Genomic DNA, 27371 nt, shown 5'->3' with positions numbered 1-27371 from the left:
AAATGTAGCCAGTTACATTCTTTCTATGACAATCATTAGAAATATGATGGCCATGCATAATTTTTGCAATAAAGACTGCAATTTCATTGTAAGCAATAGAAAATGCAGGTTTATATGGTCTGTGTTTTGGAAATTGATATTTTTTTTCAACTTTAAAGTGACCCCTGTAAAGAGGGAGAGGTTGTAACGGAGGGTGTTTCATGAGAGATTTTACCTCTTTCATGGTGTTTCTTATTGGTGACTAAAGCTTAGCTTTTATCTACTAGGCCTAAATGTAGTCAAACTGCTTTGTGAATCCAGTCAAGTGTGCAGCCCATGACTATTACTGTTGGATTAGATCAGAAATGTGTTCAAATTATACTGCTGCCTGTGACATGTATTTTAGGCCTTATTGTTTTATAGGAACATGTAAAGTGATTTCTCTGGAGAACCATACTTTGCCTAAAAGCTCTTTTTTCAAAGTCACTACCCTGACTTTTGTCTCTACTCTCAATTGTTGTTCCTGCTGTGTACAGGCTGCTTCACTTCACCTGCCATAAAGCTTACCTATATTCCTGGCATGTTTCTAAACTTATGGTAACCCCGGTTCTGACATCAATGATTGTTAATCCAAGGACTGCAGGAAAACCCTAGTTTTAAGAGCTTGGCTGGCTGGGCTGATGGGACAGTGGATGAGCAGTGCTCTCTCAGCTGGAACAGAAAACAATATTCCAATTTTTGCGTCAAAGGCTTACCCATGCTAAACGTGTTTTTAGTATGGCTTAGAGCACGTCTCAACCAATCACAATGCTTTCTTTTGACCAACCCGTTGTAGAATTTCTCCCTTTAAATGTGGTCAATACCATAAACACACAGACACGATCAAGAACAATTATTAGAGGGAAAACACAGGAACAGATTTTGTAAATTATTTTCTAGCTGACGTCCTGGTAACTTGTCTTTTTTTTTTTTAAACAAAAAAAGTAAAACTTCCCAGTTGTATCTATCTTTTGTTGTTGCATTAGTAAAACCATAAGGGTGGCATATATTTCAAAATATATAGTGCGAACGGCCCAGTACATCAAGGTATAAAAATTATTATATTTTAAAATCTATTTTTGGGCTTAGTTGTGGTCAATTTGCAGTGTACAAATGTATTATTTATCTTCCAACCATCTACTGTAGTTGCCTACCCTCCCTTGTTATTGATTGCCCTCAGTTTGTTAGATTGACCACGGTGGAGATCCTAGTGAAGAGCAGGCTTTATTCATAGTCATGCTCGTATGCTGGGTTGTCATGACAAAGCACACTTTGGTAGGGTATTTACAAAGTAATGCCCTTACGAAGATGACCTGTGTTTTCCTTTCTCCAACATTTTAAAGCTAGATTTATATTGCCAAGTTTGAACGACAGTTCCAGCATCCATCCGACGCGCGGTCACACTGCTCCTAACTCTAATTCACATATGAGACGATACCTGTTAGGTGTTAACTAGCTTACAGGTTTGCACTCTCCTTTCCTTTCTTCAACTATGGTTTGAGGTACATTACAGTTTGGATGAAGGAGTGTGTAAGAGATGAAGCATGATCCACTGCTGCTAGAAATAGCCCTCTGGTGTTGGACAGTGTTGTCTGACTCCCGTAGATGGTGAGCTGCTGGCAGGGGCCTCAGTAAGACATGCCAGAAGTTTATCCCTGTGAGGTCACTGTCTCTTCTGGCTGATTTCAGATCAGTTTCTAGATTAAAAGATATGTTCCAGGCCACACTTTTTTTTGTGGGGGTGTTTTTGTTCTCTTAAAAGTAGAATAATTTGCCTGTCACCAGACCTTTGAGGAATTTAGTCACTGGGTGTGTTTTCACTGCCCTGCATTTCAGGTTTGGATGTTCTTTGGGCATGTGTGCTCTTGATCAGTTCCCACATGTAGTGAAAGTTCTTATGAGAAAATAAAATGTAACCCATTGAGATGGGAGAAAATGGAAACAATTGCATAAAAATGTGGATACATTTCCTAATTTAGATCTAATCATGAACACTGGTAACATGTACATATTTTCAAACTATATATTTTGAAATATATGCCACCCCTATGGTTTTACTAATGCAACAACAACAACAGGCCTGATCCTATATAGATACAACACAACTGGGAAGTTAGACTTTTTTTGTAAAAAAAAAAGACAAGTCACCAGGACGTCAGCTAGAAAATAATTTACTTTAGGAAATCTGTTCCTGTGTTTTCCCTCTAATAATTGTTCTTGATCGTGTCTGTGTAATCAAGGTATAAAATGATTATATTTGAACATCTATTTTTGGGCTTAGTTGTGGTCAATTTGCAGTGTACAAATGTATTATAATTATCTTCCAACTATCTACTGTAGTTGCCTATGCTTGCAGTAGGAACATTAGGATACCTGTAAATATGACATTATAAAGGTACTCCAGTAATGCAGGGTTTGCTCGTCAGTTAACCATTCTCTTGTGAGATTTAAGTTTTGAATTGTGTGGTTAGGATTTGGTTTAGGTGTAGTGTTTTTAGCGTACATTCCCTTTTGGATGTAGCGGTAGTTGCCTGTGTTCCTCCTGAGGTGCTTATTCCTATAATGCCTCAGAGTAAATGGAGCACTGTACTCTTTGAATAATTCAGCCAGCAGCTTGTGTGTGTGTGTGTGTGTGTGTGTGTTGATTAGGTTTCCTGGACAAGAGGAGAGGTCTGGAGTTACACAGCCCAAAAGTTTCCCTCCATGCAAGGATCTAAAGCAGCAGGCTATAACAGGCATCGTAGTGTACGTTCTGTTAACCTACTCGCCTGAATTTTCTTTGTATTTTTTTCTTCTTTTTTTTTGGTAGAGCATGGCACTTGTAACTCTGGGGCAGTGGGTTTGATTGTTGGGACCACCCATAAAATAGGCACGCATGACTAAGGCTGTGTCTACACTTGACAGTTCATGCAGCTTTTGTATTCTGAACACATCATGCGTCTACAGTATTCAGAGCCCCTCTTTCCACATTTTGTTACTTTACAGCCTTGTTCTACAACTGATTAAGTGTCCCCCCTATCTAAATACAATACCTCATAATGACAAAGCAAAATCAGGTTTCATAGAAATTGTTTAAAATTTTTATTCATATATAAGTATTCAAACCCTTTACTCAGTACTTTGTTAAAACACCTTTGGCCGCGATTACAGCCTCGAGTCTTGGGTTTGACGCTACAAGCTTGGTACACCTGTAGTTTGGGAGTTTCTCCCATTCTCTGCATATCCTCTTAAGCTCTGTCAGGTTGGATGGGGAGCATCACTGCACAGCTATTTTCAGCTCTCTCCAGAGATGTTCAAGTCCAGGCTCTGGCTGGGCCACTCAAAGAGTTGTCCCGAAGCCACTTCTGTGTTGTCTTGGCTGTGTGCTTAGGGTCATTGTCATGTTGGAAGGTGAACCTTCGCTCCAGTCTGAGGTCCTGAGCGCAGGTTTTCATCAAGGATCTCTGTACTTTGCTCTGTTCATCTTTCCCTCGATCCTGACTAGTCTCCCAGTCCCTGCTGATGAAAAAACATCCCCACAGCATGATGCTGCCACCACCATGCTTCACCGTAGGGATGGTGCTAGGATTCCTCCAGATGTGACTTTTGGCATTCATGCCAAAGAATTCAATCAGGGTTTCATCAGGACAGAGAATTGTGTTTCTCATGGTCTGAGTCATTTGGGCTATTAGGTGCCTTTTGGCAAACTCCAAGCTGGCTGTCATGTGCCTTCTACTAAGGAGAGATTTCCATCTGGCCACTCTACCATAAAGGCCTGATTGGTGGGATACTGCAGAGATGGTTGTCCTTCTGGAAGGTTCTCCCATCTCCACAGCAGAACTTTGGAGCTCTGTCAGAGTGACCATTGGGTTCTTTGATTGCTCAAGGCCCTTCTCCCCTGATTTCTCAGTTTGGCCAGCTCGAGGAAGAGTCTTGGTGGTTCCAAACTTCTTCCATTAAAGAATGATGGAGGCCACTATGTTCTTGGAGCTTCAATGCTGCATAAATGTTTTGGTATCTTTCCCCAGATCTGTGCCTCGACACAATCCTGTCTCTGAGCTCTACGGACAATTTCTTCTACCTCATGGCTTGGTTTATGCTTTGACATGCACTGTCAACTGTGGGAACTTTTATATAGAATGGTATATGCCTTTTCAAATCATGTCCAATCAATTGAATTTACCGCAGGTGGACTCCGATAAAGTTGAAGAAACTTCTCAAGGATGATCAATGGAAAAAGGATGCATCCTAGCTCAATTTCGAGTCTCATAGCAAAGGTTCTGAATACTTAAGTAAATAAGGTATTTCTGTATTTTTTGTATACATTTGTCTAAATGTCTAAATCTGTTCGCTTTGTCATTATTTTAGAACAAGGCTAACAAAATGTGGAAAAGTCAACGGGTCTGAATACTTTTGGAATGCATTGTACATTCAAATGTCTACCGTGTCCTGTTTTTCTTTTCTTGTGCTATATTCAAATGTCTGTATGCATTTTGCAAATGGTGGAACAGTCTCTAAGTCTGTCAGTAGCCAACTACTGTAGCCAACTAGCCAGCTAATCTCTGTATCTATCCAGCTAGCTAGCAAAGCTAATGGGATTGCAAACTGGCTAGCATTTATGAAGCCAGCAAACACGTTCCTAACCTGCTAGTATTCATTATTATAATATTTTTGAGCGCAAGGCTATTTTTGGATGGTAGATTTGTGGTCCAGCCCACAGGGCTGTCAAATGCACGGTTTGCTGTGTCCGTGATGTTATTTTACAGCTGTTGTTGTTAGCAGTGCACTAAGCCCTGGCCCACTGAGGTTAGTGAGCAGGATATGAGCTGTGTACTTTTGGAGTGTTACGTCATGCCCATTTAAGGCTGGCACAATTACAGTATAATTATGTAACGTGATTATGGATGAAGGACCGTCATAACCGTTATTTAAATAATTCCTGTTTTTTGTGTATGGAACGAACCGCTGACTGAAGATGGGGCGGCTGGGCATTTGTGTGGTTAAGACCGTTTCCGCAGTTACATGGCCACTTTACAACATGATGAAACTTTGCTCATTTTTGAAACAACAAGGTGTTGTAGAAAACTAGTCATGTTGCCTAGGCAACACCCCCCTCCCTACAGCAGCAGCAGCACATGCAGTCTGGAGTGGAGAAGAGAAAAAATGGGTTTACCCTTTTTTTTTTTCCCCATGTATGTTATAATGCAGCCATTTGTCTGAACAAAAACGGTCATCCATAATTCCATTACGGTCACAGCCCTGCCATTAAGCTAATGCTATGTATCATGTACTTATGCACTCATTCCTGATGGTGAACCACTTTTAATCTGCCGCTTCACTGCTAAGGCCTCCTGGAGGACTACCACAAGGGGCATCACTGCTCAGTCTCTCTTTTTTGTTGTTTGATATGACAAAAATATCTTTGTCATGTTAGTGAAAAGGTAAACTGATGAATTTTGGCCAACGTCTACTATTGGCTTTGTATCGGCTCCTAGATCACATCTTGATAATGCTGTATCTGAAATAAAATGCACCCCACACCATATTGTGAAATACAATTGATTCCTTTTATTTCCATGACTTTGGAGTTGTGTAACAGTTAGGCTAGCACCACTGACAGCTAATTAGACTATTAGAACAAAGCTGAAACGGCAAGAAAAATGATATTTACAGGGGAGTGCATAACGGGCCACTCACATTTGCGAGTGCAGAGAGATGAAGCCCAGGTCTCTTATGCCTGAATGGATCGTGTGTGTGCTTTCCACATAACCAGCTTCTTGTGCCTGCTCAGAAAACCTTGCTGTTGCCTCTGGAGGATTCCTCCCAAATGATGGAATACTTCTGTCCTGTCGTCTAGCCGTTTCTGCATTCCTAGTTTAGACCTTGGAGAATCGTATTGTACCATGTGCCTTTTTCATTGATAAAACACAGATTTCTTACATCATGCTTATTGGTCTAGTGCTGATAGCTGTGATATAGGCCTATTGGTGCAGTTTTTCTAATCTAGGCCTAATGCTATTCTTGAACTGGAAAGCTAGGCTAAATTCTATTGGCTATGAAACTAGTCAACAATGTTTTCTTGCTTTGAGCCAGATGGTAAAATGTTGATAGTCCAGTCCTCAATTCTGTATTGTTAACCAGGAGGCACTGGTGTCTTATTGCCAAGTATCCTATAGGGTACTAGGGATATTGGTTCTGTACCATTTTGTAGTATTTTTAAAGCCATAAGCTTCCTAGAAAAACACATTCGGGGCAGTCTTCTTTGGGTACATAGATGCCTTGTGAAATGCTTGCATGCAGGCCTAGGCAGGATCAGTGTGGGTGCTGCTAGACAAAATGATAGGCCTAGCATTCACCAGAGAGATTTGCCTTTGCCACAGTAAAAAAACTGAAATCCCTCACCATTATGCAACAGCACTGTTTTTCTTTCTCCTCCTCCCTCTGGTTCACAAAGCTCATTTTAATTTCTGCAGCTCATGCTCTCTCATGGCATACTTGATTGGTCTTAACATGTGCTGTTTTAGGTTGGACCTCATTCCATAGATCCAGGAATTTGAATGCTGCATCCTTAAAATCTGTACATTATGTACTTGTACTTCATGTTTGCAGTTTGTTGGCCATTTTGTTTTTACTTCAGCTCCAGTAAATTTTAAAATGTTCAGGGTATAATGTTTTACCACTTTCCCATGTGCCTACTAAACACTTCATTTGATTTCAATGCAAACTACTTTTCATGACCTAAGTTTTGGTTTGTATCTAATCCACGGCCTGCATACATATTTCTTCTGATCTTATGTCAACAGATCTCAGAACTGTGGGATAACAAGCTGCCTCCGATGACCTAATCATGGGTTCAGCATCCTTTGACCAGAGGCCAGTCTGTCTAGCCAAGGCCTGGTAAATGACTTGAGGCTTGGTGTAATGAAATGCCTGGCGGGAATGAGAGCAATTGATTTGGCATGGCGTTGATGATCAAACCGTGAAGACCAAACAGAAGATTTACACCAAAGTGTGTAGTAGAAACCATCCATGTAGCCACCAATTAGTTACTAATAGTGCACCTCATCTTGGTGTAGAGCTCTCGACCCATTTGCTCTACTTTGCATTTAGTGGTTCGTGTGATTTTGGCCCAGTAAGCATGTTGGCTGTCATGGTACTGTTGCTGGTATTATTTATTTCTGTGATAAACCGTGCGTATTGCCTACATTCATATCCCTTGGATTCATTCCCTTTCGGTACCTATGCCGCTTAGAAAAGCTGCTGTCCTCTGATGACCCAGGCTATGTTTTGAAAACCAAGCTGATCTTTTTTTGTGCTGGTATCCTTTGATGTCTGCTACAGATCCTAGCCGATGTTGTTGCTGTGTGGCTTCCTGTAATGCTGGAAACATGGGATGCTATTGCCCGCATTAAAGGGATACTTTGGGATTTTAGCATGCTAGCAGATACCCATAGACTTCAAGTCAGTGCTAACGCTAGTTAGCGAAACTACCTCTAACTTCCTTCATACTGGACACAGAGACAACAATGATAACCACATATTAATCTAACACTGGGAAGTAGATAAAGGGCCTCATTGCCAAAATCCTGAAGTATCCTTTTAAACCCTGGAGATTGTTAGTACTCTACCCTCCTGTTTGATGTTTGAGCTGGGGTTTAGTTTTACAGGTATGAAGTGGGTTTGTATGCTTAGTTGTCAGGGTCAATCAGACCAGTGGCACACTTACCGACGTGCTTATATTTACTCTACCACATTGTTTTAATGCATTGCCTAACTCCCTTTTAGATAAAGATGGAAGTTTCTATGGCTGTCTGAACCCACAGTAGAACGAAGGCTGTGTGGTCAGATCAACCAGGGCTGCTGTTTGATCAGCGAAACATGCCCTTGGCGGTATACATCATTAAAGTAGAAATGATCAGGAACACAATGGTATGTGGCTGCATGATTAGGACCTTTTTTAAATTGGCACGTTAAATCAGGTCTTGTGATCATGGTTGGGCTGATGCCCTTCTGAAGTTAGTCTGAATGTCCTGTGTTGACAGACAGCAGATGGGGTCAATGGAGTGCTATTCTACAGTCTGAATGCTGCCTTAGGGCTGATCCTCAGGCTGGAATGCATCTTCCATGCCTTACCGCTCTCAACGAGATGTCATGTGACTTGAGTCTTAGGCACAGCCCTATAAAAGCTCTGACACACCAGTAGGATTGTCAAATGTTTGCCTGCCAACAGTAGATAGCACCTCTGAACAGTGTTGGCAGTCACTCTTGTGTTCATCCTTGTTTGCCATATCTGTGCTCTTTGCTTATGGTCTAGATTCCAAGTTATCTGTGCTAATGTTGCTATTTTGTAGAAAGCCCTTGTTGATACTAGCCAAGAAACAATTGAATTCACACTTCATAATCCCATACTGCCAGCCTATAGCCAAATGTTTAGCTAGCTGACGTTAGCATATTCGCTATCTACCACAATATAGAATCGCTAAGGACACTGCATTAACTCGGCAGCTAACACGCCTGTTTCAGGGAAACTAGAGAATTCATTGTGATTTTTAAATATGCCAATACTAGCTACAGTGATTTGCTAGCTTGGAGGAACTATTTGGTGTTGTGTGCATTGTCTGTGCATTTGGCTAGCTACCCATCCCATAGCTACATTGCATATGTAGTGTGACTGGCTCATCTGTGGATGTACGTAGAAAATGCCCCCCCCCGTGCTCTCTGATTGGCAAAAAGTCCAGTTGTTGGCCACTGACGAGCATTACAATGCTACAAGTAGAATCGTTAGGTTTGTTGCTACCGGGTTGGCACTCAGCAGGTACCATTTTTTTGTTCTAGCAAGAGAAGGAACGGCCTCCCACTATGATAAGTATCTATCGGCATTTATAGGTTCTCGGTGTGTTTCATGCTCAAGACCGACTTACATTAGGATGTGACGGGGAGCAGGTGTCACGTGCAATGACAGTTCCTTTCTCATCCCCTCCAGCTTGATGACCAGGCTGTGTATTTATCTTCACAATCTGCAGACCAATATAAGTCAGACACAGGAAAAAATAAATCAAGGCATTTCCTCGTTGCGTGATTAGAAATAGAAACCCATTTCCTTCTGTTCTGTTGATTTTAGCCCCGACTTTCTAATGGAACCGCGTTGCTCTGAGGTTATGTTTGTGGTTCTGCCCTTCATTTGAATGGGTGGTCACAGCCCGACTCCCAGGCCCCAGACCAGCAGTTCATTATAATTAGGGCTGGGAATTGCCAGGGACCTCGTGATAAGATACTTTGGTGCCGTTGCAAGATGTTTTGCGATTCTCACGATTCTATATGTATTGTGATTAGGGCTGGGTCGTATACCGTATTTACTATATACCGGTATTGATGCACGGACTGGTTTGGATTTTTACTAAAACGGTATTTGATTTTTTTAGTTTGTTAAATGTGATATGCGGTGTGTAACTATACAAATGGACGTTTTCTCTCACGCTCTCTCATATATGTGAGTGTGATGCTTTCCACATTGACCTAGTCCCACCCCCTGTCACTCAAGGATCGCATTTGTTGCTTGACCATGACACTTTCATTAAGTGTGCATGGTCAATGCAGCACATGCAATGTTGTTTCCACTTTGATCTTACTATAATTCCACAAGTGTTCTATAATTACAATATTAGTTTGTTTCTTACATCTGCAAATGGCTAGTTTGTATTTTCTTAGTAAGTTAAGCTAAATCTTATTAGCCACTAATGCTAATGGCTTGTTAGCTGGCTAGCTAATAAAAGTACTGAGTCAGAGCAAACGTAGCCAGCTAATACAGCCTGACACCAGTACTGGTGGAGGCTTAAATCAGCATGTTTGTGCAACAGTATCTTCTAAATCAAAGAGGAATAGGGGAAGCATGAATATATTGGCTACGTGAATAAAGATTTAATGAAGACAAAGATTATAGGGTCCACTAGGAAACACTGAACATCACTTTGGTTCCTACCCTGTCACAATAACTCATCCATGGCATTTTCATTTGTTGTCATGTCAAACACTGTATTCAAAGTGTCCACTGTAATTTATATTATAACTAGAATTATAAAAAAACATATTTCCATGATTCAAAAAGTTCACCCAAGTGTTTTGATCTAAATTGTAATTGCAATATTTGGTCAAATTAGGGCCTACTAGTTTTGCCCATATCAAGGCAGTATGGAAATTATCTCAAATTGAGTGCAGGAAATGCAGATATTGATGGAAATGCAGGAAATTATTTTTGGTTGAAGTTAAATTGAACAGTATAAACCAATCAGAATGGAGAAACTCATTGAAATAATTTAGACTTGTGTGTTGCCACCCTAGGATCACTTACTACTCAGAAAGCAAATGTAGAACCTTTGTTATTCAAAAACATAACATATTTTGGCCATATCGCCCAGCCCTATATGCGATTTATTTTTTTAATGTGCCAAACATTGCTTGCTATATTATGTCTGCTGCAGAGCGATATGAGCGAGCATGAGAAAACAAGTTTTGGTCAGTCTGGGAAATAAAAGCGCTGAAAACATGTTTGCTCATTATTTTAAAAGATGGAGAACAAGCTCCAGGATGAAAAATACTGACGTTCTGGCGCCGGCAGAGCCGATTTTAGCTCTAGCTTACACTACAGTTGCAAAAAAATCAATACCGAGTCAAATATTGATATAATATCATCCAAAAGTACTATTGCAAAATGTAACTTGCATATTTCCCCATCACTAGCGTCTTTATCCTGTGGCTTCTCCAGTAGGAGAGTGGTTATCTGCTGGTGCACAGGCACTACTCATTGTTTCTTTAATGACCCAATCAGGCATGGAGGATATTTAATGGCTGTTGAGTGAGAGTAAATGATGCCCCCTTCTGTGGCTTGAAAAGCTTCTAGCTAGCCATCTTCCCTCCCTGTTTATTCTAATTTTAAATTCTGATGTGCTGCTATTCCAACCGCTCTGTTGACATTGTGTTATATTAGCCATGTCAGGTCGGTCTGTTTTTACCCAGTTAATGCAGCTCTCATGTGAACGGTCCATTTTATTTTAATTCTGTAAATGGTTACCCCCTGGAGGCTTCACAAAGTGCTGTTCTCCATCAAATATAGTGTGTGTTGTGCAGGCAGCTTCTAGAAAGGCAGGCCATGGTTGCAGCCTTTATCACACTGCCAGAGTTGAGTTATGAGTGGTAGGCTGTCCCCGCTGGGAGTGAGCAACACACACACACACACACACACACACACACACACAGTCCAATACGTATACGCACACACAGGTTCAGCCACACACACTCCAGCCCCAACCCATGAAGAATGCACTAGCTTAGAGGAGATATGATCATGCCATTTTTCAAAATACCCAACTTCTTTCTTTTTTATTTATTTATTGGAAGCAGTGAACTCGTCTGTTTCTGGGTACTGGTGCATTTGTATGGGGGAATTTTGGTCTCTCTGTGAATTTGGAGGGCAGTGAAATTAGTCTCCTGTTCTGCTGCAAGAGATAAGATATGCAATCGGGTGGTATTTGCTTCAAAGAGAGCAATGGATGGTTGATGTACCATATTTTAAGCTCTCCAGTTTCCAAGGTTTTCCGAAGAACACATGGCAGTGATGATCCGCTGTGGAGATCACTAGCTAGTCACCCAATGAGTAATGTTTGAGAACCATGGCAGGAGAGCAGCATGCTGTAGGGATGGGAGGGCTAATGTCACTCAGATTGTCAGCACAGCTGGGTGCAGGTGAAGACAGAGGTTGAGAAACCCCCTCACAGCTCCCCCCTAATCTCCATTCCCCTGACACATGTAGTGTTTATTTCAGTAGATGGTTTGTTAGGACTATGGTTCGATATATTCTGCTCCTGGGCCTGTGGAAGACACTTGTTTCCCCCAGATCAGCTGCATTTTTCAGAGTTCTCCTGACCCTCAGGCCTGGTTGACCTGGTGGTCAGATACACGAGTGTCACAGTAGCAAAGATTTTTTTATAACTAACCCAAGATTGACCACAGCCTGTCGTTTCCAATGGGAGCAAATGTAATGGATGGGCAGAACAAGCAAGGAGGTTGGCAGAGCCAGGCACAAGGTAGCGAGATCCTATTGTCGCGTTCTAGCACATATTTCCGTTAGGTAACGCCTACTCTGTGAAATGCACGTGTGCAGTAACTTAAATCGCCCTTGCACTCCTAAACAACGGCATTTTTCTTTTTTACTTTGGCAAATGGTAGTCTATTTAGTCCACTCTGATCGTAACAGATTGCAGGCTTCCCATATTTGGTGGTGAGTGGAAATGCCAACTAGATGCTTCAGATTTATACATTGGTTCTATCTGTGACAGTACCCAAGGAAGCATGTTCTCTGGAGACTGACTGGGGCTACCCACCATTAGCACATTAACATCCTGCTCAAACCTGGACGAATCTAATGTCTCGCATGATATCTAGGCAATATTAGTTAATGCTGTTGTGATTTAGGCGTTGGCGTAATAGAACATTTTGTAATAGACTCGTCTGAACTTGGCAGTAAGCACACTATGTACAGGAGTGATTTTCCCTCCACCCTTCCCCTTTTTACAGAACTTTAAAAGAATGGAGAAGTCTGTCTCTTCTCTGGGTAACACTGACTTAATTTCCACATTAAGACAAACACTGAAATGAAGTTGATATTGAGTTTGTCAGTTTCCTCTCCTTTCCTTTAACTTCCTGCTCTAACAGGAAGTTGTTAATTGTTGCTTCTTGTTTCAACCCATGGTCGAAAAACATGAACTATACTTATGTTCCTTTTAGACAGTCCTCTTTAACGGGCGTTGCTGCAAAACCTCAGCTATCGGGAAGTATGCGTTATCTCTTCACACAATGGTGCCTGAGGAGGCTAACGTTGAGCAGCAGTCCCCCTGTGGGTGTACATGATCTCCTCAGCTGTTGCCAGTGTGGTCCATGGCTGGATATAGAGTACACATCTGCCTCTGTGTTGTCTTATACTTAGGCTGTGAGCTGGGTGTCTGCTCATTTTGCACTTCTTTAGTCATTCTTTTGTCATGCCTGAATTTGTTTTCAGCATTTATCCGCAGACAGAGATTTCCTGTCAGCAGGTGGTCATTTGGCTGGGAGGTGAAACGTGTTAAACCGAGTGACGACAGTGTCACTCTATAATGGTTTCATTAGGGTGTTGTGTCCGACCATCGCTAGGCAACGGATGTTTCCTCTCTGTTGTCAAGGCTGCCACGTTGCATAGCCTTGGTTTTAAACTGGTAACTGATTGGCCATTCTTTTTAAAGGAAGTGGAATGCAGTAATGCCTGCAAAATTGCTTAATGGCCATCAAAGGCCACAAGTGTCATTCTTCAGCTTGATGTAACCAGTGTGTTCTCAATCCCAATATTTGAAGAAGAAATTCACATACTGAATTTTGTTTGTGTGACGTCATACATGAGGCCCCACAATAAATCATGTTAGATAATATCTTGAGTTTCCTGCCCCCTGATTTAAAACAAATCGAAAGCCTGCTGTGTGTTCTGGTCTCAGAATGGTTGTTGAAACTGCTCCCCGCTAACCTCTGTCCTGTTTGTCTTCCTTGTATACAGGGCTCCAGAGATCATCCTGGGCCTGCCGTTCTGTGAGGCCATCGACATGTGGTCCCTGGGCTGTGTCATCGCTGAGCTCTTCCTGGGATGGCCCCTCTACCCAGGTGCACTGGAGTATGACCAGGTAAATAAAAGTACCTGCTTAATAACCTCTAAAAGTTTGGGGAGGAGGGGGGTACTAAGCTAACATGTATCATAAGGCATAAGGTTTTGAAGTGCCTGTCCTATATCTAGGAGATATAACGAACACAGCTGTATCTGTCACATTCACCGCAGATGTGGAAGGGCAACATAGGTGGATGCGGTGGCTTGAGACACAGCAGCCCATGCAAAAAAACTATCTTAAATTGACCGATTTTATTTATCATTATTATTTATTTTAAAAAAATATTATTTATTTTTTAAAAATATTATTTTTTTTATATTTTATTTTTTAACTTTTTTTTTTTTTGAGGATTTAAAAAAAAAAAGTATTATGTTACTTTGATTGATGTACATGTTTGTCAATAGATTTAAGGATTATATGCTCAGACACACTGTTAGGATTGTCAAATGTTTGCCTGCTGAGAGTACTTAGCACCAACCTTGAAGCTGTCAGCCATGTTCAAATACTCCAGACCATGTGGCAGTAGCGTTGCCACTTTGGGATTTAACCCCTCTACTTACCTAGAGTCCAGTGAGCTCATGGATATCAGTATGAAAGAAGTTGGAGGTAGTTTTGTGAGCCAATGCTAGCTAGCATTTGTGCAATGACTTGAAGTCTCTTGTATCTACTAGCATGCTAGCAGTTACCATATACTTCCAGTCATTGTGCTAACGCTAATTAGCAACTTCATTAAAACTGCACACAGAGACATAAAAATGTTATCCATAAATTAATCCGGGTCCGGGGGAAGTCAAAAATCCTGAAGTATCCTTTTAAGCTTAGTTTGGCAATGCATGTTCCTGTGTGTGTTGCTTTGCCAATGTTGACTAACTAGTTCATAAGGATGTGCATATTTCCCTTTCAAGAAGATTTGATATCAAGATAGATGGGATACAATACAGGAATGATATGTTTTAGTTTGACATTATCACCCATTTGTCATTTTTACAGATTAAGTGTTTAAGATGGTTATGTATCACTATTGTTTACAAATGAGCTATGACGTAGCCAATGCATATACAGCACAACTTTGGATTTCACCCCCATCTCAAAATCTAATGGTTTTGACCGTTTGGAAGTTTTTATGGAGTGATCTATTTTCCACTTGCTTCGGCCATGCAGTGCTCCTAACAAAAGTGATTATGAAATGATCAACTTTACCCTGTATATCTAAAAATGACCATATAAACCTGTTTAAAGCAAAACTATAAAATCAATTGTATAGTCAGATGAGTCTCCGTTAGCTTACTTTTATTCCGGTAAAACACCATTTTCAACAGCGCATAGATGACCATAACCTAGCAAATTACATAGGTTTTATAGTTGAGTGACAACCTAATATCATACAAGCCATTTTAGAGTTCGAATGCTGATGGTGCGCAAGATCATAAATAGGCCGCCTATCTCGCATTGGTCAGTGCGTGAAGCTGGGCACAGTGCGCAGTTTGACTAAGCAACTGATAATGCCTGGGATCGTTCGGCGTGTCAAATTACTTTTAGATCAAAGACTGTCAACACCATTACAAAGGAAGCATCAGTTGTCACAAAAGATTTGTAACGTTCAAAATTGTTTTTCTGACCGCATGTTACATTTGGACCGGTTTGGGGTCATACGCGCAAAAAGCTTATTTCTCAACAACAAAAAAACGCATTTGTTTACATCCCTGTTAGTGAGCATTTCTCCAAGATAATCCATCTGCCTGACAGGTGTGGCATGTCATGAAGCTGATTTAACAGCATGATCATTACACAGGTGCACCTTGTGCTGGGGACAAATAAAGGCCTCTCTAAAATGTGCAGTTTTGTCACACAATGCCACAGATGAGTCAAGTTTTGAGGGAGCGTGCAATTGGCATGCTGACTGCAGGAATGTCCAACGGAGCTATTGTCAGATAATTGTGTTTATTTCTTTACCATAGTCCACCTCCAATGTTGTTTTAGAATTTGGCAGTACATCCAACCGGCCTCACAACCGCAGACCCCATGTAACCACGCCAGCCCAGGACCTCCACATCCGACTTCACCTGCGGGATCACCTGAGGAGTATTTCTGCCTGTAATAAAGCCCTTTTTGTGTGGAAAAACAAATTCCGATTGGCTGGGTCTGGCTCCTCAGTGGATGGGCCTATGCCCTCCCAGGCCCATCCCGTCATGTGAAATCCAAACATTTAGGGCCTAATGAATTCATTTCAATTGAATGATTTCTAAACTGTAACTCAGTAAAATCTTTAAATTGTTGCATTTATATTTTTGTTCCTTTTTATATGATTTATGGACAAACTACAGCAACATATTTAGTTTTATTCACATAATTTAGTTTTTTTTTAAGTAAAATGTTTTAAAATGACCAGAGAATTTAATTGGGATGTATTTCGGTAATGAGAATTTGGGGTGAAAGTGTACAACATTTAGGCAAATGTATTTAAACTAAGACACTGTGCCATAAACTACTCATTTTAGTCTTCTGAATGATAATATATTGTTGCAGATGCCTCATGGTTTTCTAACTCAATTTGTTACTGCCATGGTTAACTGGTTTCATGAGAATCACCTGCCAGCCCATAGCCACATTAGCTAAACGGTTATGTAATTCACTAGCTAGCACAACATGGCTGGCTAGCTAGTCACAGACACTGCACGAACTCTCAGCAACTAACACAGGCAGCTGATTCATTGAAACAAATTACTTGTTTTAATTATAATTTCAATACTAGCTACAGTGGCCAGCTGGCTAGCTTGGAAGAAGTATTGTGTTGTGTGCACTTAGCTAGCTACCATCCCATAGTGTAGCCTATATGACTGTCTCATTTAGTAAGCTGCAAGGGGGTCGATGTCATCGGGAAAAGTATATATTTGTTGTTCTTGTTGGCTGGCCTTTCAGCACCCCGCTCGTGCTCTTTAGAGAGATGTCTTTACCGACGGGGAAACTGATTCCACATGTACAAACGCTAGCAAATGTCAGTCAGGTGCTATCGCCGACGGTCCCCAAAACAGACTACTCAGCAAGCGAACAAATGTCAAATGAATGCCAGATAATCGACAGATCAACATTCAGTGCGGTGTGTGTGGTCTATCATCTCCAAAGCTATCAGACTGTCAAGGGAAGAGAACAACACTAGCAGAACTGACAGCTCAGTGAAGACAGACCGATCAGTAGAGTAGGATAACAGTCCCTGATGCCTGTGTGCTGGTGGATTTTGATTCTGAATGCGAGGAAGGTTAAGGCATCCACTTTTCGTTTGATTTTAAAGCCTATTAATGCAATTGTCTGGGCCATGTCCCTCGGCTTAAAGGCCAGACCATGGGAAAGCTCTGGGGTTTGTCATTTTTGTGTCTAGTGGTCATTTGGACAGCGACCAAGCAGTAGTGCTTTGCTGATCAGAAGCCCCCTGACCGCTGCACCAAGCCGCCCCCACCATCAGCAGGTTCTCACTTCATTGCTCTCACTGTGTTTATGCAGGGTTGTGGTAACCTGATTGAGTCTCTATAACATCCAAATCATCAAGCCATTAACAAAGCCAGTGAAACTCACTGGTCTACTATCTGTTGTCAAGTGCTGGAACAGCGGCTTTGCACAGTGAGAAAAAGAGCCCTGTCTCATGGCCTAACTCATGCCTAGTCTTGTACTTGTAGCCGCTTTAAGGCACAGTGCTTTGACTGGGAGAGGGTAGCTATGATGTACCCTTTGTGAGAAAAAAGCCTTACTGGCTTTACGGTCAGGGACAGATGCTAATAGATGCTAGCTATATCTGTCATGCTGTCGGTGTCACTGCTCCCATGGCAGATCAAGTGTCAAAACATCAAAGTCAGGTCTATTGCTGTTTGAAAAATAATTTGAGTAATGATCTCATGGGCAGCAATGAAATTGTTTGAATAAGAAATAATTAAATCACCAAGTTACCAGATAAGCAACATGTTTTTGTATTAAGGTTGCCATGACAAATTTGGAGCACAAGTAGGCCTGTGTATTTTAAGTGGTGCTCAGTCAACATATCAAGGACCTCAGCCACCTGAGCCACAGCTTGTTCACCCCGCTACCATCTAGAATGCGGAGACCGTACAGGTGCATCAAAGCTGGGACCGAGAGACTGAGAAAAGGCTTCTATCTCCAGGCCATCAGACTGTTAGTCACCACTAGCCTACCTCCGCCCAGTACCCTGCCCTAAACCTTAGTCACTGTTCTAGCCGGCTACCACCCAGTACTCTACCCTGCAACTTCGACTGTCATTGTACATAGTCATTGAACACTGGTCACTTTGTAAACATTATTATACTGTTTCACCCACTTTATATGTACACTGTATATACTGTATTCTAGTCATGGCTAATGGAAATGACTTAATGTTGCTAATTCCTTTGTAAATATATAGGAGTAGGTCTGACACGCAAGATAATTATGTTAATGTTGTAATCACAATATTTTCTTCCTCTTTGTCTCCTCCACAGATTCGCTACATATCTCAGACACAAGGGTTGCCAGGGGAGCAACTGCTGAACGTGGGGACCAAGACTCCCCGCTTCTTCTGCAAAGAGTCTGACTCGCCTTATGCTCCCTGGAGACTGAAGGTAACGCGCACTGACACCGTGTGACTACTGAACATTGACATATACCATAAGCACACCCAGTTCTGAGTACGCTAGGCAGAATTCTAGAGAATGCATGTCTGAATTTTGAAGACTCCCATTTCCTGTTTCTGTAGCTGACAGGGGAACATGAAACTGAGACTGGGATGAAATCCAAAGAGGCCAGGAAGTACATCTTTAGCAGTCTAGATGACATGGCACATGTGAGTACAGAACTTTAAACGATGTGACACATTTAAGCAAAGTACGAAATTGCATACAAGTACATTTTTCATGAAAACTATCATATGACACTGCAGTGTGACCAGTGAACACCAGTGGATTTTAATAGAGTAGCTGGATGTTGGTTTTGTCCTGCCGCCTCAGGTGAATCTGGTGCTGAACATGAAGGGCAGTGACTCGTTGGCGGAGAAGGCTGACCGGAGGGAGTATGTGGGCCTGCTGAAGACCATGTTGCTAATTGATGCTGAGAAGAGGATTGCTCCCTCCGATGCCCTCAACCATCCCTTTGTCACCATGGAGCACCTCCTCGACTTCCCCCACAGCAATCAGTAAGTCTAACCAACAAAAGCTCTTACATCCACTACAAAGAAGTGGTGAACTACAAACTATGATTACAGATGGTCACAGATCAGAAGTAGGAAGTAGGCCACAATGTTTCATCTTGAATACCCTCTGCTTGATTCTTCATCTCACACGTTCTCTTTCTTCTCTCCAGTGTTCAATCATGTTTCCAAATCATGGATGCCTGTCAATCACGGCCCAACACGTACAACACACTCAACCGCAACAAAGCCCTGTTCCCCAGACCCTCAACCAACTCAGCTGGACTGCCGATGGCCTTCAGTAAGATGGGATCAGTTCGCTCTCAGGTAATCTATTAACCTCTCGGGTAGGCAGGACGATTTAGAAACTTCAGTGTGTTTTCTATCCAATACTAATAATAATATGCATATATTAGGTTCTGGGACAGAGTAGGATGCAGTTCAGTTTAGGCACGCTATTTATCGAAAAGTGAAAATGCTGCCCCCTACCCCAAACAGGTTAATCACAAGAAGCTTCACATATTGTCTGAATTAATGAACACTGGAAATCTATGATGTTACATTTATGGCTGTGGTACATAAACTTCTTACTGGACCAATGTTTCCACCTACAGGAATATTAAGGCCATTGCATAATATTTACATAATTTTAATGGCACTGCTAGCTCTCACTATTCATTGTCTGAAGTAAATGCTGAAAAACGATGGCAACGCTAGCTATTCTCTTGTTATTTGAAAAGCCTAAACTCACCTATTAAACTTTTCAGCTGTCTTGATATCCTAGCAAGAAACCATTTTATTATAGCAATGCTCCAAGAAACACACCTGCTCCAAAAAGAGAATAGAGAACCATTTTCAAACTCGCTGCTTTTTCATCTGCCCCAAGTAAAACTAAAGGTGTAATCATAATGATACATTAGTAACGCAATTAGCATTATTGAGTAATGGCAAAGACCAAGAAGGCAGAATCACTTCCTTTAATTGTATCCATAATGGAAAGAAAAATAGCCTTTATTAATGTGTGTACTACAAATTTGTATGATCCTACGTTTTTTGATTCTCTGAACAGCGTATTGTTAGAATTAACTGAATTCCATCTGGGTATTGGGACAGACATGAATGCCATTTTGGACATGCGTGACAAATCTAATAAGACCAACTCCAAAGTCCAATCCACATGCAACCAAGGCTCTCTAGCATATACTCTGATTACAACCTCATTGATGCCTGGTAATCCTGAAGCAAAACTACACTTTCTACTCGAACAGGCATAAGTCATTCTCACTAATCGAGGTCATACTATCTACACCTATTTTCTTTCATCAAGAAAATGTAAATTAGACATACGAGTCTGACCACCACGCTTACTACTGCCAACTTAACATTTCAAAATGTCCTAAAATGGCACGAAAGGTTTTATAAAAAAGAATGCAACTGCATTTGCATCTGGGTTGAATTAATCTTTTTGGACCAGGTAGCTATTACTATTTCCAATTTATTGATCGGATGGAGAGCAGAATTTGCCATCCATCGAGTAAAACTCAACCACTACTTCCGTGGTAATCGTCCCAATCGTTTACTGGCCAAAAAGCTATGCAGTTGTTATCAATTGACTGATAGAGCAACTATTGAATCTGAAAAGGGAATTACTATCAGAACCCAAATTAATCAAAGATTCTCCTGCTTCTATAAAGAAATGTACACCATTCAAAGGTTAATTTGGGAGAGATGTGAACACAGCAATTTCACTTTTTATTAAAACATTTTAAGGATGCCACCCAGTGTTCTCATTATCACCCCCTATCTTTGATAAACGCAGATATTAAACTGTATTTCAAAATGTTGTCGTCCCGAGACTTACCCACATGGATCCACACGGAACAAAGTGGGTTTGTTAAAGCCTTTATGCTCTGTCGACTACACCTCTGTCGACTATTACATATCTTATATGCTTCATGAGAAACAACAGCTCCTTGGGCTGTATTATCTCTCCATTCAGGAAACAGCTTTTGATAGACTAGAGTGGTCATATCTCTGGTCTGTCTTGGAACATATGGGAAGTGACTCCAATTTCATGAATATTATTTAAAATACTATATGCCAATTCCTCAGTCATAGTTATAACAGGCAATATCTGCTCTGTTCAGAATACCTAGAAGCAGCAGACAAGGCGATCCAATTTTGCCTCTGCTATTCTTATTATCCATGGAAAATCTGGCACGGGCAATTCCTCAACCGAAGGAAATAATATACATTTCTCTCAAATCTACTGATCACTTCATCTCATACTGCCTCAAGACCCCGATGGAGGACTACTTATGGAATCCCAATCGTTTCCCATTTGAAATATTTGGGAGTAGATATAGTCACTTTAGATAAAACCATTGCCAAAAACTTTAATAGAACGCTCAAATCAATTAAGCTAACATATGGAATTGTTTTAACATGGTCATCCCAAGGATCAATTAGCTATTTGATTTTTAATTTTAGGACCCCTTTAGGTATTTAAAAAAAAATATTTTAGGGAACATTGACTTTGGCCATACTGCTATTAGCCCATAGAAACGCGTTGTATTGTAACAGATTTTTAGGCACTAAACTACTTCCATATACACTGAGTGTATGAAACATTAAGAAAACGTTCCTCATATTGAGTTGCATCCACCCCCTTTTGCCCTCGGAACAGCCTCAATTCGTCGAAAGTGTTCCACAGGGAGGCTGTCCCATGTTGACTCCAATGCTTCCTACAGTTGTTAAGTTGGCTGGATGTCCTTTGGGTGATGGAGTATTGTTTATACACACCGGAAACTGTTAAGTGTGAAAAACCTAGTCACGTTGCAGTTCTTGACACACTGGTGTGCCTGGCACCTACTACCATACCCCGTTCAAAGGAACTTAAATCTTTTGTCTTGCCATTCACATACACAATCCATGTCTGAGTTGGATGCATTTTTAATGCATTTATTTGATTGTTTTTGTACCTGTTACTCCCCTCTGAAAAATAAATGACAAAATAAAAAGTTGGTCACCAATTTTAAAATAATGAAAATAATCTCTCCCACCTCTATACAGGCTTTGACGCAATCTGCTCCCTCTGTGATGCATCCTGGGATGCTGCAGACAGGAACCAGTCAGTTTGGATGTAATGACTCCTTTCAGCCAGCCCTCATCCTCTGCCCCCCAGCCATACAAGGTGAAGAGCTTTTCAAATTAGCGCCTAGTAATTTCATGAAAGATACAAAGTCATTGCTGGGTTTACAGTGACCATTCTCCGATCTTATGCTAGTGTGCTTATGTTTTTAAGGTAATCCAAACCAGCCAGGATATACAGTTAGGATGGAAAACACAATACCAATGGTGACCCAAGCCCCTCCCATACAGCCTTTACACATGCGACCCGGAGTCATAGCACAGGTGAGACACTGGCTCACATTAGTGACACTTGTATACAATACAGGAGTCCGATGCTTGTCTCCACACTGGTCAAAGAGGTCAAATTCAAGTTAGGCTATTTCAGGGGTTTGGTGTTTCCCTCACTTAGTCTTAAAGGTTTATGGTCCACTAATGATTTTCTGTCTTTGTCCTTTGCAGCAACCGTGGTCAAGTAGAAACCAGCAGATCCTAATACCAGCCTGGCAGCAAGTGGCTCCCCCTCCCACCACTATGGCTTCTGATACTGCGGGTGGCCCACAGAGGCTCAGTGACTGGGGGTGAGTTGGTTCACAAGAGAAGTTACTTTTTAACACGTACTTCACTGGCCCCTTCACATTGTGGAGATAAAACTTGTATCATGTTTTGACTTTTTTAAAGGAAAGTTCGGCAACACAGCAACCATTACAGCAACATGATGCAGCCTCTTCTAACCAACCAAATGGCCATGTCTGGTCCACAACCAATCAACATTGGCATTGCACACGTGGTGTGGCCACAGCCGCACGCCAACAATAGGAACCGGCCCAGTCAGAGCCGGTGAGAAGCACTATGTCTGCCCAATGTTTCTCCTCCACGCTCCAGTCACGTACAGGGTCTATGGCAAATCAATGCTGTTGAATTAACCTGAGTTCTTTGTGCCTGGTTTGATAAATTATAGATTTTACTCAAATCAAAACCTACTCCGTTTATTTGTCACCTGGTAGTTAAAGGTGCACTTTGCAGAAATCGCTCTGTCATTTCCTGGTTGCAAAAATTGTATTAGTTGGCCTAATTTCATTTTGTGACAAAATAAGCAAGTATAGTGTGTACCATCTAAAATATATAACCAAAAATGATTGTTTTCAGCTGTTTTGAAGCTGGTGTACAATACCAAAAGTAAAAGACGCAAAACAAAACTTAATGGAAGCAGAGAAATAGCGCATATAGAGCAGATCTACTGCTTCTTAGACTTACTTTCACTGAGCATGACAGCGCTTAACTCACATTTCTATGTGAATTTGGTCGGGTCGCCCAAAAAGTTACATATTGCAGCTTTAAAGGGATACTTCGGGATTTTGGCAAGGATGCCCTTTATTTACTTCAGCTGAACTTATGGATACCATTGTTATGCCTGTTCAGTATGAAGGAATTTGGTGGTAGTTTCTAAGTAACTTCCAGTCATTGTGCAATTGGTAACTAGCATTCGTGCAATGACTAAGTCTATGGGTATCTGCTAACGCTAAGTTAGCAACTTCCTTCAAACCGCATGCAGAGACAATGGTATCCACAAGATTATTTGACTCTAAGGACGTAGATAGAGCCTCATTGCCAAAATCCTGAAGTATCCCTTAAAGTGAATGTTCTACCAAATCGTAGATAATGTTGTTCTTACATAAACAATAGTGTTAAAATGTACTGACGAACAACTTCACTACTTTTACTTCATATTAGCAGCATGCACTACTCCCACAACAATGGCAACATCCAAATCTCAATGTGCCGCTCTCCAAAGATGGCCGACCGTGTTAGTCACACAGGAGGAGGAGGAGATGGTTCCCGTGGGGAGAGGCCTGAGGTGGAGGTTCAGCAGGAAAGACGACATGAGGAGGAGGTGAGCTGCTGTAAGGCAGTGGAGGATGAGAGGATAGACATGTCCCACCAGCAGCGAGAGTCTGTGGTCATCGACGACCTGCCCAGCCCCACCATCAGCGTCATCAGCAGTGACACGGACGGAGAGGAGGGTTCCTCTTGCAGGTTCAAAGGCAGCCCTGACTGCGAGGCGTGTAAGAGCTCTCTGAACATGGAGCGGGTGTGTTCCCTCAGCAGCCCAGACAGCACCCTGAGCACCAGCTCCTCTGCCTCGGTGCAGTCCAGCCCGTCCCCCTGTAAGAGGCCCAACAGGTACTGCCAACCTGCATGTTTAAACGTTAACAACTTTTTAAAACTTGCGTGAGCGGCCACAGTCTTGATCATCAGTATCAAACATGGACATTTAGTTCTGTTATTGATAGCTTTTGTCTGTTTTCAGCATGTCTGAGGACGATGGTCATGAGAGTGGCTGCGAGACGGTAGACGGTTCCCCTGCCTCGGACTCCAGCCGGAGCCAGAGCCCCTACCTGGAGAGCCGCTACCTAGGCAACCACAGCCATCAATCTCTGAGCATGAGTACGAGTGGCATGGCCCCCCAGAAGGAGCCCAGCAATCCCCCTGTGAGAACCATGGTGGTGCCACCTTTGAAGGTGGTGCTGAACAACAACAACATGGACCTGCACACAGACCGAACGGGTCAGTTTCTATTCACAGCGTTACATGTCAAAATTGGTTTAGTATTAACAGTAAGAATAGGCCTATACATTGTAATCTTTTGTTTCAGTTTTGTATAACATACAGGCCTGGTTGGAAGTGGTCTCTGTAGGAAAGAGGGTGCTTTGTGAGCCTGTTGATGTCTGAATGATGTGTGTCAGTCTGAGGAAATTAGGGAGAGTCTGTCACCTGTGCTGATGTCTGCCTTGCAGGTCACATGGGCGTGGCAGGCAGCTACCACTCCTTAGTTGGTCAGAGAGGCTATCACAGGTGAACATGGGTAACTTGCACTGGGCAGCCTGTCTCTGTGGCTGTGCTGATAGCTAGTTGCTGTTGAGTGAACACTTCTGATTTGATCTGCTGTTCCTCTTTTTCTCCGATTCTCATGGATATATATTACTTCCCCAGTTCATCTTGGTGTGTTTTGGATGCTAAAGAAGGTAATTCGGTAGACTCTTGAGTTAGACCAGCTAATTCATGTTGTAAGCATTATCGCAACCATAAAGCACTGTGGCAATGCTACAATCCAGACATGATTAACCTCAACTGTCCATCTGCACTGTCAGATGTTCTTGAGTGTTCATTTACAGCGCATCATGTAGGTTTGCTTTTGAGGTGTACAGGCTTTTATATGCACTGCAAATCAGGCTATGGGATGTGTACTGTAACTTGTGATTTATACTGAAGGTAACCTAGCTATACACAGAGCAAAGGACTGTCCACTAAATGGGATTGGATCTGATATGGGACATATCACAACATTTGTAAGTGGCATATTAATCCTGAAATGAAGGGACGCCTAGTCGGTTGTAAAACTGAATGCTTTCAACTGAAATGTCTTTGACATTTAACCCAACCCCTCTGAACCAGAGCGGTGCGGGGGGTGCTGCTTTAATCGACTTTCCACAACATCGGCGCCCGGGGAACAGTTGTTGGGGGTTCACTGCCTTGCTCAAGGGCAGAACTGCAGATTTTTCCACCTTGCCAGCTCAGGATTCAAACCAGTGACCTTCTGGTTACTGACCCAACGCTCTTAAACTTGATCAGGTATTTTTGAATGGGCTACGTCTCAATCCACCATATCGGCCTTCCACATCTGCAGTGAAAGGTGACAGAGCTACAGTGGTGTTTGTCAGACCATGAGACATCCCGAAAATCTTTCTTCTCACAAAAACGTATGTAGTGTCCGAATGGTTTTGCCTACGGTATGACCCCTCTATGGAAAGGTGAGAATCTCACCAACATGTACATAATAGCATTAAGGCCAAATTCAGTGTTTCATCAAATAATTGTTTTATATATTATTTTTTTATACCTAAAAGGGGCCCTAAAATTCTAAATCTAGTTGCTAAATGATCCTTGGTATGACTATCTGAAATCAATTCCATATGTTAGCTTAGTACAAAGAGCCTTTCTATCAGCCAAAGTGCGTCTCTAGCTCTCGCTCTCTGTCTGTTTGTTTTAGCAAGGCATGCTCTTGTTTCCTGTGGGTCCTTATTAGTCTTGTTACCCTGTCATTTTGAAAGACCCGTCTTATCTCAATCTGAGAGCCCTTTCTTGTTTCTCTTGCAGTCTTCGAATCCTCATGCCAGTCCAAAAGGCGCTGTGCCCCTGGACGACTGAACCACCACCACCCCCGGCAGCAACAGAAGATGACCACATTCCAGCAGCAGCCCCTGGGCTTTGGCCAGGTCAGTCCCCCTCCCTCTTCCAGGTTTTGGTTCATTCAAATCTAATTCTACATGTAATTTGACTTTGTTTACATTTGAGTATTTTAGCAAATGCTCTTATCTAGAGCGACTTAGTTTGTAGTGGTGTGTAAAGGTTTTTCCCTCTCCTTGGCCAGCCTCAGGTCCAGCAATACAGCTCCTGCCACAAGGAATGGAACGGAAATTATGGGCTGCATCGGCGGCCACACGCTTACATCCCTCCCACGGTACACGGCCACGCTTTCACCCCCACCCACAACTCGGGGCCTCACCCCCAGACCACCCTGCTCTCCTATCCTCCCTCTGCGCCCGTCGCCCACCTCCTGGCCTCGCCCTGCGCCCAGCGGCCCGTCCTACAACCCGCCTTTGGCATCTCCCACCCTGGCAGCATTGTCCACCAGGTGACCATGGGCATCAACCACCGCCTGCTGCCCTCACCCACCATCCACCACCAGGGCCAGTTTGGGCCCCTCTTTCCTCCACACTCCTACATCGCCTCGCCAGCCTATACAGGCTTCCCCCTCAGCCCCACCAAACTCAACCAGTACCCTTACCTCTGAGCACCAGCCGCCCAGGGCCATAGGCCAGCAAGGGCAGCCGAAGTGACAACGTTAACCAAGGCCTTCATCCGTCATCTCTCAAGTTATGACAGAGAAAGAACCCCCCCCCCCCTCCAGGCTTCAACAAATCATGTTGGTTGATGATGATAGGATTTAAACCTGGGGGAAAAAAATATTGAAAAAAGAATGAATCAACGATTAAGAAATTCTCACTTTTAATGGGTTTTTGCACTTTTTGTGCTACAGTGTCATTTGGAGCGTAAGTCTCACAGTACAGTCTCACGGTACACATTGTTCTCAGCCCTGTTTCTCCCCCTTTTTCTATATTGCCTTCTACCTAGCATGTGTGCTAGTCACATCACTCGTTAAGCCATCCCAGTCTCCAGTGCTAGGACAAATGTCTCCGTTGGTTCTTTGTGGCGTAAAGGTGTTCCCTAATGACCTAGGTGTTTTCACTGTGTACCGTCAGTGGTCTGAAAAGGTTGTTCCACACGCTGCATGCCTTCGCATGGGAAAAATAACTTAGTAAAGTTGTTGACAG

At 42.3% G+C, this 27371-nt stretch overlaps 1 protein-coding gene across 4 annotated transcripts in view; it reads left to right on the top strand.

Annotated features, from left to right (window-relative positions):
* Window positions 1-27090, top strand: part of hipk3a (homeodomain interacting protein kinase 3a) — a 46241-nt gene extending 19151 nt beyond the window's left edge. For 3 of the 4 annotated variants that reach the window (XM_024379993.2, XM_024379992.2, XM_024379994.2), the window contains exons 3-15: window positions 13574-13697; window positions 18164-18283; window positions 18418-18504; window positions 18668-18852; window positions 19020-19173; window positions 21919-22039; window positions 22151-22260; window positions 22438-22556; window positions 22657-22815; window positions 23710-24159; window positions 24287-24543; window positions 26134-26252; window positions 26408-27090. In XM_024379993.2, the coding sequence (XP_024235761.1) occupies window positions 13574-13697; window positions 18164-18283; window positions 18418-18504; window positions 18668-18852; window positions 19020-19173; window positions 21919-22039; window positions 22151-22260; window positions 22438-22556; window positions 22657-22815; window positions 23710-24159; window positions 24287-24543; window positions 26134-26252; window positions 26408-26830 (2428 nt within the window). In that variant the 3' untranslated portion in view covers window positions 26831-27090. The remainder of the gene's footprint in view (window positions 1-13573; window positions 13698-18163; window positions 18284-18417; window positions 18505-18667; window positions 18853-19019; window positions 19174-21918; window positions 22040-22150; window positions 22261-22437; window positions 22557-22656; window positions 22816-23709; window positions 24160-24286; window positions 24544-26133; window positions 26253-26407) is intronic. The other variant, XM_024379995.2, reaches the window with a different exon arrangement.
* Window positions 27091-27371: the final 281 nt, after the last annotated feature.

This window comes from Oncorhynchus tshawytscha, linkage group LG19 (assembly GCF_018296145.1).
Source record: "Oncorhynchus tshawytscha isolate Ot180627B linkage group LG19, Otsh_v2.0, whole genome shotgun sequence".
Lineage (NCBI taxonomy): Eukaryota > Metazoa > Chordata > Actinopteri > Salmoniformes > Salmonidae > Oncorhynchus > Oncorhynchus tshawytscha.
The sequence above is the reverse complement of the archived record's forward strand: the minus strand, read 5'-3'. Positions and strand labels throughout refer to the sequence as shown.